Here is a 12,070-nt window from a genome sequence, read left to right as displayed (position 1 = left end):
AGCGGCCATTGCGCGTCCCGAGGCACACGCACGCCGCGCACACGAGAGAGCGCCACCCCACTTCGAGTGCTTCACTACAACTCCGTAGCTCTACATGGTGTCTTTAACAATTCTACGCTTGAATATACACTACGCGACAAAGAGACAGCGCATTACATGTATGGATATTAGGATTTCTAAATTTTCAACCAACATACAGCCTTGAATACATTTGAAATTATGTTTCATATTACGTGCTATTTTAGTTCCATTTTTATCTTATAATATTTCGATGCCCATAATCGTGTTTGAAATAACATTATTTGGAATGATGTATTTTCTTTCATAATTATTTCCATACTTCTGCTCACTTTTGAAACAACATTATTTGAAATATTTTTCCAAATAATTATTTCGTAATTACTTTAGGAATTAATTTATTTGATTTCATAATTCTTTCCATGCCTCTGATGACATTAGAAATAACATTACTCGAAGTATTATTTTAAATGATACATTACTTTATCTTAGAATTATATCAAATAATTATTTGAGATAATTATGATATTCTTCTTCAAAATTATGTGGTGATTTAATTATCCATTCTGGGCTTGGTTTATATTGGCATGCTCATTGTTATTTCTGCAAGATAAAAGGACCTGGTTAACTGATTATGCGACGATAAGAGATAATTTTGTAAAGAATCTTCCATTTATTGCACCAGTGAAACCATTATTTTCTCAGACAGTCAACTGCCTGAGTCAAATAATATTTTTATTACTGGATATTTTTAAGTTTTTACAATGTTCATTTAGATAGAAGAATCTTTAATATTCTATAATTCTATTCTATAATATTAGAAAAACAATACAGCAAGTGAAAGTATCACATATCTGGTATTTTGACAATTACTTCTCTGGTTATATTTGAAGTCAAAGACTAACGAAATAATCATTATTTGAAATACATCAATTTATACATATTTTTAAATAATAGCATTGAAAATAACAATACGAAATTAGATATTTCAAACACATATTTCTTACTTAGATTTCAAGTAAAATTTGCACCAAGTACTATAACTATAGTAACTGATATGAAAAGGCGCAAGGTATATAAATTACTATATCTCGTTTAAATATTTTCAAATGCAAGTAGTAGTGTAGTACTATAATTATTGTTTATTTCTATCTACTCAGGTATATTTTGTTATAAGTGAGTAATGTCTTGGCAAATGTAGTGTTGTTGTTTTCAAAAAGCAACACAAAATTATTCGTTTTTGATCCAAAGAGCGATGAAAAGATGAGCATAAAATCTATTATATATTAACTCTCGCGTTCCGGTAATGGGGTTCTACAGACTTACCTATTTTATAGACAGTGGCGAAGCTGCATGTGGAGTAGGGGTGGGAGTCCTCAGCTCAGTGTGAACAAAAATATACACTTCAATAGAAATATACATTGCGTTAAAATTTCGAGCTTCTACTTTTTTGTTTGAAGCTGATAATGAGGTTGGAAATCTGAAACTTCATCTTTTATTTTTTCAAAGAACTTATAGCATAGACAAATTTTGGATAAAAATTGAAACTTCTACATGCAATAATGAAATCCACCGATTGTAAACACATTTGGACAGAAATTATCATTGAAATATAAACAAAAAGAAGGTGAAGTAAAATACTTGATAACGTAAAGTTGCAATTGAATTGGCAAGGTATTGTTACGCAATTAATTAATTAAGCGGAACAAATTTATGTTATAACCTAACATATTGTATATTAATATATTTATTCAAATTTCAGTGATTCTGATCATAATATATATTTGTTGTATAAAGAAACAAATGCAGGGTGTTTCATAATTAATGGTACAAATTGGGTCAGGTAGATTCTATGGCTGGAAATAATATGAAAATGAAGAACAATGAAATTGTGTGGAAGACTACGTTTTCGAAGAAATCTAATTTCAATCGATCGAATGCATTGCAAAATTTCATAAATTAAAGAAAACACACTGATTATTTTGGTATCGTGTGTATAATGTATTCTTCAATCGTATTCTAGTAGTAAACAGGTCTTGGCATTTTATCATGTATATAGATGATCGTATTAGCAATCTATAATGATCGGATAATAATTAAGTACACGTCGACTGATATTTTAATTCAATTTTCTGGAAAACGTAGTTTTCTACACATTTCAATGTTCTTAATTTCCATCTTATTTCCAGTTATAAAATCTATCTGATCCAACCACCATAAATTATGAAACACCCTGTATATGGAATATATGTCCCATAAATATATCTATACAATTTGAATAAGCGTAAACGATTAAATCTTACTATCTCTATCTAATGTGATAGACAAAGACAGAGCTAGTTCATATGCCAGTGCTGTTAAAGATTAATTATTGATAACTTAATCCTTAACACTCTGATGTCTCCACGCTGAAGATAGAAGAAGACTGTTGATATGTATAATGTATATTTTTTTTATTTATAGCGTTATTTACTAGATCGTTAATAAATACGCACGATTTATTGATAGATGACATGAGAAAATTTTTCCAGTGCAAAGAATTAAATTTTCTTCTACTTGTTCTTGAAAAGTCTATTTAAGAATGATCGTATCTCTGAGACACCCGGTGTATAATACCGGTCCGATAAGAAACCATTGCGTTGAAAGCGCAGCGTACTGTTCTCGCTACCTCGGTGCCCGTTACTTTTGCGCCGTGCTCACGTCACAGGAACTGAGATCCTGTCTTCATTCTTAATTAGTTTTGTCACCAAAATGTTATTCTAATTTCAACGAAACGAACCGTAAGATCCATCCGCCGAGTACTACATGTTTCGGTCAATAAATTTCTTTATGGACATATTTTTAACAACTTATATATATACAGAAATATACATATATTATTGAGTATCTTTTATTGGGCGAATTCAATTATATTACTATTGTATAAAATTACATTTCACAGGAAACATGGAATAATTTTATTACTGAGGCAGTTGTTAGAATGCGATTAAATTAGTACATACACGCGCGCGCTTATAATTATCTTGGAATCGTAATAAGGATAAAACTAGTAACAACAAATCAAGATTCGTGAAATAATAAAAACACAAATTTAATTTTTGCTATGGAAAGTAAACAAATGTCTTTTATTTTATATTTTTTTTTATTTTTATTGTCTCATATTATTTTCTTTATCTATTATGAACTGCGCACAGACATCATTAGCTTAAACACTACATTTTTCTTATACCAAATACGAAAGTATAATAAGTGAAATAAGTAGTGGTACCCATTATCCTCCATCATTATCAATTTTATAGCGGTCGCCATAAAATGTTTGTTCTACATTATTACAGAGGTGTCAGAAGGCACACATCAAAAGTTCTAAAATTATTTTTCAAGCTCAGTTGCTTTTCCTCAATAGATTTTATCCCAAATAAAAGTAGTGGAACCCATCGGACCTATTTTTATCCATCATTGTCTGTTTTATAGCGGTCGTCATAAAATATTTATACTACATCTTCAACTTATTCTATATATATGTGTATATTACGTATACATATATTATACTTATTATATAAGTAATAATTATGAAGTGAATTTTATAAAAATAGGTGTTAAATAAATGCAAAAGTAGAGCACACGATGTTAATATGTTTCATAACGGAAATACACACGATGATTGAATGGTAATACACAAAATGAGGCTAATCGCTAACGGTAAGATATCTTACAGATTAAAATAGATGGACTCAGTAGAATGAATTCTGAAACTCAAGATTTTTGTATTTCATTTTTCTTTACCTAAATAAAACAACATTTATTTATTTTCTTAACTTTTCTCTAATTAAGATGAAATAACTTTTCGAATGCAGTTAAACGCACTAGTAATAAAATAACGATTAGTCTTTAATAAAGTATCATCGTTGATAAAGTATACAGAGTGTCAAGAAAGTTTAATGATAAAAAGAGTTCTAATATTTGACGTTTATGTAAAATTATGTTTTATAGATACAACGAGATATGTTTTTCGCATTATATGTATTATATATTATTGTGTTGCGATAAGTCTGTGATACTGCAGTTTGAAATTTAATAGGATTATTGTGGAATTATTTGCTTACACCAATTTTAACCTCTCTACTTTTAAATTATCATTTACAACTGTGTATGCCAATCTCTTGAATGTTCATGAGAAAATCTACGTGCCTCCTTAAAAATAGGGCACAGATACGTATCATTATTATTCTCGTCGCCACCATTATACCGTATGTGCAACGATTAAAATGATTTTCAATGATTACTAGACGGAACCGTGACCCCAATTGTAAGAAATGCTAACACCTGTTACGATTATTAATGCAAATTTTATGTTCTTCGTTAAACAGTTCTCTGCTGAAAATTCATTTAAAAAATAAACTTTCGAAAGTTCAGGGGGATAATAGAACTGAACTATTTAGAGATCCTAACTTCTAATCTAACTAATATTACCAATTCATTAGAAAATACATAATAAACTTGTTATAATTTACTAATTCGCTAAATATTCCTTACAATCGTGAGGAATATTTCAAATGAGGAAAATATTTCATCATGAGGAAATTCCAAACTCAGATATATTAGGTTGGGGAAAAAGAAATCCGTTACTATTCGGTAGACGGCTGTAGTGATCGATATCTCTTAAAGTATCGATCAAACAATCTCAGATTTATGCTCGTTGGAAAGGTTCGTTCGTTCGCACTACAAAAATTCTTTTTCTGTTTTTTGTTTGGTGCATTCAGTTGCGAGCTATAGGATGTTAAAAATGGAAGTCAACATAGAGAAAATTTGGTGCATTTTACAATTTTTCGTTGATAAAGGTAAAAATGCAAGCCAAGCGGCTGAAATTGTGAATGGTGTTTATGGTTCCGATACTAAAACAGCCGATTACGCGCAATTTAGGTTTCGTCGATTCCGTTCAGGTATTTTTGATGTTAAAGATGCACCTCGTACAGGTAGGCCTGTCATAGAAAATGTTGACAAAATCACGGAAATAATCGAAGTTGGCGGGCATGTTAGTAAAGATTGGCCATGAAATGGTTTTAAACCATTTCCACAAAGCTGGGTTTATAAAGAAGCTCGACGATTGGGTGCCACATCAATTAACACAAAAAACTATGATGGTTCGAATTTCCATCTGCGATGTCTTGGCCAAACGGAATGAGATACACTCATTCCTTGAACGCATGGTGACTGGGGGTGAGAAATGGATCACATACGACAACATTGTGCGAAAACGTTCATGGTCAAAGCCTGGTGAAGCAGGTAAGATGGTGGCCAAACCAGGACTAACCAGCCAAGAAGGTTCTGCTGTGCATTTGGTGGGACTGGAAAGGAATCATTTATTATGAGTTGCTTCCATATGGTCAAATATCAAATTTGGATCTCTACTGTCAACAACTGGACCGTTTGAAGCTAGCGATTGACCAGAGACGGTCAGAATTGGCCAACAGGAGAGGTGTTGTGTGCCATCGAGACAACGTCAGGCCGCACACGTCTATAGTGACTCGTCTGAAAATTCAGGAGTTTGGCTGGGACGTTTTGATGCATCCACCATATAGTCTAGACCTGGCACCAAGCGATTATCATGTTTATCTTGCATTGTAAAACTTCCTTAGTGATATGAAATTAGCATCGAGAGAAGATTGTGAAAGTCGATTACAAGAGTTTTTCGCTAATAGGGGCCAAGACTTCTACGAGAGAGGCATTATGAAGATACCTTTAAAATGGCAACAAGTTATGGAACAAAACGGTGCATATTTGACCTAAATCGGACAATTGGAAACATGTTAAATAAGATCTTGAAATTCACGTAAAAATAATGGATTTCTTTCTCCCCTTTCTTCTTTATTATTTCATCGGACTCTAAACTAACGATTTTGATAACGTTGTTCCGTACTGAGGGTCAAATCATAAACTAATCGAATTATTTTATGCCCCATCTGGTCCGTGTAGCATGCAGTTCTCCGAAACGCTAGAACTTTCTTTAAAATTGTACATTTATTGCGATACCAGTCATATTTATGTTTTAATTGCATGCTCGGCCAAATAGAAGCGCTTTTCCGGGTTTATAGCCTGCTACCTTCAGTCTTTGAGACAAGCGGATTCCTCGCTTGCGTTACCCGAAGGTGCGATTCTTACCTGCAAGGGACCATTAGTTGCGGCGGTCGTTTGCTCTTTCGACGTGTTTTTAAATCAATCAATAAAGGCGACTGTTCCCTTGCTCCTATCGAAAAATTCAAGATACAATCTACAATTCACGAATCCGGTGGTTTCATTTTTAACTCACGTTCATACCAAAGTTACCTCGTAACTAATAACTTTACAATCGTCACATCCAACTGTGAGCATCCATTCTGAAATTCATAATCTAGTATTAAGTGTTGTTTAAAAATATAGTTTATATTGTATTTTACTACAACTCGTTTCTTTATCATTCCTGTCACTTGAAAAAAGTCATTGGGAACCGCGTGAAATCGAGAGAAGTTCGTATATACGCAGAAAAGCAAACGTTAATTGTGTTTTTCACTAGTGTGTATAACCGTGTTATCTTATCATTACCAATGGACTGCATTATGATCTTCAAAAAATAATAGTAAATTGTTTTACAAAATTAGCGTATATTTCTCACCGTCTATCTTCCTTTTTTTAACATCTAATTGTAACATCGTAGCAATCTGTCTTGTCTGAAGATTTATTTTCATAATAACCTCATATCAAAACATTTTATTATAGAAAAATTTCATCCAATTCTCTACCAAGTGGTACTATATCTAAGTAATACAGCGGTTAGAAAATAAAACATTTAGATACAAGAGTATTGTAAAAAGAGATAAGGAGTTCTCCTAATTTAACATAGCTTGTCTTATTTGTTGACCATTTCTTGTATCTTGATGAAAAGTGTCACTTTATTTGCAGATAAGAGAAACGTATCGGAATACACTTGTACACCTGTATATTGAAATGTACGGATTTTGATCCATGCGTACTGGAATAGATGTATACACGTGTGTTGAAACTGACACAGATTAAGACACGTGAACAGTAATTACACGTTCATATCGGGATTTGTCGGCATTAATGAATATTTTGACTGATGTAATATGTTTTAAACAAACAAGAGAGTAATCAAGGAAATTTGAACAAGAACGGGGCAATATTACTCTGATTGTGAAAAAAGCGGACGTATTGAAAGATTATTGTGTATTTAATAAAAATAATAAGTAGTTTATTTCTTATGCGAAACGTACGCGTGGAAATGAGATCCACGTGAAACAGAGATCTTTAATCGCTAGCATTTTAAAGATGTAGCTTGTCACCGTAATATGGGACACTCTGTAAAAGTCGCAATAAAAATGTTTCCGTATGCCTAACTTGATGAACTTTTTGGTTACTATCTAATGTATCTACAATACGCAGCATCATAGTTCCTAGCACTTGCCGGCGTTAGAAAAGGGTCAGAAACCTTTGCCACACCAAACGTAGGTATTCGTGTCTTCAGTTCCGTTCTAAGGGAGTGGTGTCCGATAAGTAGTGTAAATTTATCCTAGACGCGGAATAACGGTGAAATATTGCGCGCTAAAATGTAAGCCTTGAGTGCAATGTCCCTGTTATCGCAGAACTAAAGGCGTCTAGCAACGGTTGAAAGTTCCTATTTTTCTACAAGTTATTTGTCCACTGAAAGATAAAACAGGTATAAAGGGATGCTCGCGTTGCGCTGGACAATTGTTTCATTAAAGATTTAGAGATGGATCCTCGATCGCTATCTGTAGTCGTGATATTAGTCAGTTTTGTAGTTCTCGTGACTTTTGTTGACGCTAAACCAGCTGTACCATCTGAAGCATCTTCGTTTGACGCGGAAAGCATCATTTTAGACTGCAAGCATTCGGATTATCGGACATATATACAGTGTCTGAAAAGACACAAGAGATACCCACATGACGCTGATCATATAATAGGTTTGGTAGAATATTCATGCATTTTTTTTAACAATTACATATACTTGACATTATACATTAATTGTGAACGCGTTAGCCGAACACCCGAGGTCAACGTAATTACGTTTCAGATTGGCCTAGTGACGATTACACTGTTCAACAGAATTTGTTTTTGTTACACCCAACGGGCGAACCTTGTAGGGCATCTCTTAACAAGCATGAATGCGAAAACAAAATTGCTGCATCAGCCTCAGTTTTTAAATAATTCGAATTATCGTAAAGACGTCCAATCTTGAACAAAAATAAGATATTACACGAAAACTGAAAACATAAATAAAGTTTAATCTTTCTTGAAATATCGAGGAGAAATCTCTCCCTACTGAATACTGCACACTATCAATGAAGTTATAGAAAAATGCCGAGGAACGTATTTTCTATGCAAAATATTTATATATGAACGAAGAGTTTTGTCAGCTGACACAAAAACTGACCACTGAATCTCATTCAATAGACATTTCTGACGAAGAAACTATCGAGGAAAAATATTCCAGTAGTTTTACTTTGGTGCAAATCGCGCTTGTTTATCTTGACTTACAAGGAGCCCTACGGTAGTGGAAATCTCTTTTGAAACGGTATATAAAAAATCCTAGTACACTTCTTCATCACGGCTTTTGTTTCCGTGATATTTTGATTTAAAGTTTACTATACATTTAGGAAATGAATTATTTGGCATTTCCTAATAGAACAAGTATGGTGAATCGATAGAGCGGTTGATTCGAAAGCTGCAGGTAGTAAGTTGCAATTCTCCTCGCAGTTGTTACTACTTTTTTTTATTTTTTTAATACAACTTTGAAGTGAAAAAATATTTTATTTATTTTTATATTTGATAATTTTAACATAGAAAATAAAAGTTCCGCTGAGATAACAAAAAACTTGTTCTGCTAAAGAGTATTAAATAATTCATTTATTAGGTGCATACAAAACTTGAAATGAAAATATGTATTTCAAAAACGAAGGCCCGTTCATCGGTTTCTCTCATCATTTTTTCTCCCAAGTTCTACTTCATTATGACAGATTCCACTGTATTTATAATTATAAATAATTTTCCGCACTGTAGAATGAGTCCTCTCGAAAGTACAATTTTACTACAATTTTTTATACAGAAATATTGTTTATTGATGTTTTCGAATCCATGGTGCTAATTTTTACTAATAAACAATAACACAAGAGAATTGAGTGTAACATAACAAAAGAAAAAATACATAACATGTCTTTTATTGTCAATTAATTGTACGATTAATCTTATTACGATAAAATAGGAGCGTTTTTACTTTTAGTGTGAAATATAGATAGGTAATTCATTTTTAGAAAAAGTTTCTGAAAGAATTAATTGTTGAAATATTCAAATGAAATATAATATATAAATATATTATGCTCGTTTTTACTTTTGAAAATGTCAGGTTTTGTTTGTTTTCCCGTTAATAATCATTGCTAACATAAGTCTAAACCCAATTTTGTGAGTAACTATATAAGAAATAATGGAAATGACTCTTAATATGTATATCTGTTTTATGTTAAATTGATATACTTACATCTCCTCGTTGTATAATTTAGTAGTTTTTAATTTATAGAAATAAAGATAGTCTACTTTTATCTTATTTTAGAATCAGATATTTAATTATTTACTTAAAATTTAATTTTCCTTTGCAATTACGTACTTTTCTTAAAAAATTATTTTACTTTCTTTTAATAAAAGATTTTATTCTTATGTCAGAATAGAAGCCGTTGTCATGCTTTCTAACATTGAATAATAAACTCGGAGAAACTTTATACTAAGATGAAGTTTTCTGATCTGATGTTATAAATATTTTATATTAATATTGAAATTTATTTGCTGTGCAGGAAATTTATTCCTTATAAAGGAAAACAAAAAGCCGAGGAATTAGAATTCTAATTTTAAAATATAATTCATATGTATGTGTTACATTTCTGTTACGGTGTTTTTAGTCTATTATGATTCTTCTACGCGTTAATTTAGGATTAGTAATAATTATATTAAACTAGTAATAATTAAGTGGTTAAAAGACACCTTTTAAAATTTGAGTTCAATATTATGTTCAAAGATCAATTACTTTTTCTCAATTAATCTTTTTCTGTAATAATTATAGATTTAAATAGGTGTATACGATAGATCTGTAAACATGATGTTAATATTTATGTCTTATTAAGATGATAGCTGCATGGAGCCGTGTATACAGGATTGTGTAAGGGAAAGAAAGTTCACCTGTGTAGAAATTTGCAAACATTGCGTGAAAAGACAAAAGCATCGTACAATTAATATTACTGAAACCGAATACATAACGGAATGCATTCACGGGAACTGCACTAAAGTTGGCAACAAAGATGCTCTTACACCAATAACCCTCAACTTAACTACTCATGTGCACATTCACAATCATTACAATCACACTACTACCCCATCTGGTGAGTAATATATTTCTTTCTTATATTATTAAATTTGAGCACGTTATACGCCAGATATACAATGTTCAACATTTTGTTTTATAGGCAAACCCCATTGTCCATGTTACTATATCATTTGGATCCCATGCTATTGTCGACCACAATATCAAATATGCCAGTATCAGATTCAGTGGCCCTGCATTCCAGTAAGTTTAAGAGTTTTATCATAATGTTATCTACAGGTCAAACACTTTCTGGTACGATTTTTCATAGTCTCGATAGAATAGTGACTAATAATACTTAGTTTCTGAAAAAGCTTTCATTTTCTAATTTGATACTTTTCTTATACTCGAACTTCAACACTTTTAGTAATATTATTGGTATATAATAGTATATATTCAATAATATTATTTTTAATAACCACTTTTAAAACATTTTATTATATCTATACTTCATAGACATACAGTAGAAACATGTGGTTTATTATTTGAAACATTGTTTATTATAGACAAGCGGATATGGTTCATTAGGAGTCGGAGGACTTGGATTTGGGACGGGGGTAGGAGGGATATATGGCGGGGGAGCAATGGCTGGGGGAATATTAGGAGGGGAGATAATGGGCGTTGGAATGGAAACTAGCATGTTAGGAACGGGTGTACCGATTATTAATCCTGGCATAATGACTGTAAACACTACTTGCGATGAATGTAACCCTCCTGCTGGATAAGCAGCATTTCTCTTACTAATTCAGTTTAATTGTAATATAACTTCTTACATTTCAATATTGTATGTCTGACGTTATTTTTAAATGCCTTTTACTATTTTTATCAACAAATATTTTGTATTGTAAATTAAAGAGTGTGTACAGTATCTTTTATCGTTTTTTATTTGTTAATAAGCAACAAAGTGCAATTTGTACTGTACATGTGTAACTAACGCGACGAAGAGAGTTAAATGTCTGTCCCTTTCTTGCATTCCTGCTACGGACTTCAAGCGTTCTAGCTAATATGTTCTAGCTAAAATTCTAGCTCTTATGCAAACTTATTTTAAAATATGGTTATATCTGAACAATATGGAAGAGATGATGACACATTCTGCATATCTATGGATCATCAACACCTTTTAAGACAGGATTCGTTCCGTTTCTTTTGATTACATTATCACAAAATTATTTTATCTACTTAACATGTCTAAGATGTATCTACTAACTTATTTACTTATATACTCCAATACAGCCTATTTGTTATATTTTGTTATACTAACACGTTGAGTGCCGCGTGACTGACACCGAGCTTTCCGTTCGGGCCGCGTCAGTCATCGGTGACTGATGTTTCGCATTGCTGTACCACGATACCAGCGCGCGCGGCCTGATGGGGAAGTCGTTATAAAACCGCGTGGCACTCAACGTGTTAACCGAACTATATTAATACTATGTATATTATTGTGATTATTAAGACTCGTCATATTAACGTACGTCATTCTTTGAGTGACAAAACTCATATATTATAATTATGAAATCTTTTATTCTATTAACGAGCAACGTAATGTTACATCTTCCATTGTACCAATGTATTTATTCATTGGCTTCATCAACCAGGAATTGACAAGCTTTTGCAAAGTCGAAGTTTACCAAA

The 12,070-nt window shown here is 32.2% G+C and overlaps 2 protein-coding genes across 2 annotated transcripts; both read left to right on the top strand.

Moving 5' to 3' along the window:
• Positions 1 to 5,048: 5,048 nt before the first annotated feature.
• On the top strand, positions 5,049 to 5,643 carry LOC144467673 (histone-lysine N-methyltransferase SETMAR-like). Its single transcript, XM_078176565.1, has 2 exons — positions 5,049 to 5,357; positions 5,452 to 5,643. Exons 1-2 carry the CDS (start codon positions 5,049 to 5,051, stop codon positions 5,641 to 5,643), a joined length of 501 nt encoding a protein of 166 aa, XP_078032691.1.
• A 2,140-nt stretch (positions 5,644 to 7,783) lies between these two features.
• On the top strand, positions 7,784 to 11,163 carry LOC144467813 (uncharacterized). The gene is made up of 4 exons (XM_078176772.1): positions 7,784 to 7,994; positions 10,203 to 10,457; positions 10,542 to 10,642; positions 10,945 to 11,163. Exons 1-4 carry the CDS (start codon positions 7,784 to 7,786, stop codon positions 11,161 to 11,163), a joined length of 786 nt encoding a protein of 261 aa, XP_078032898.1.
• Positions 11,164 to 12,070: the final 907 nt, after the last annotated feature.

The sequence above is a fragment of the Augochlora pura genome, chromosome 3, assembly GCF_028453695.1.
Source record: "Augochlora pura isolate Apur16 chromosome 3, APUR_v2.2.1, whole genome shotgun sequence".
Classification (NCBI taxonomy): Eukaryota; Metazoa; Arthropoda; class Insecta; order Hymenoptera; family Halictidae; genus Augochlora; species Augochlora pura.
The sequence above is the reverse complement of the archived record's forward strand: the minus strand, read 5'-3'. Positions and strand labels throughout refer to the sequence as shown.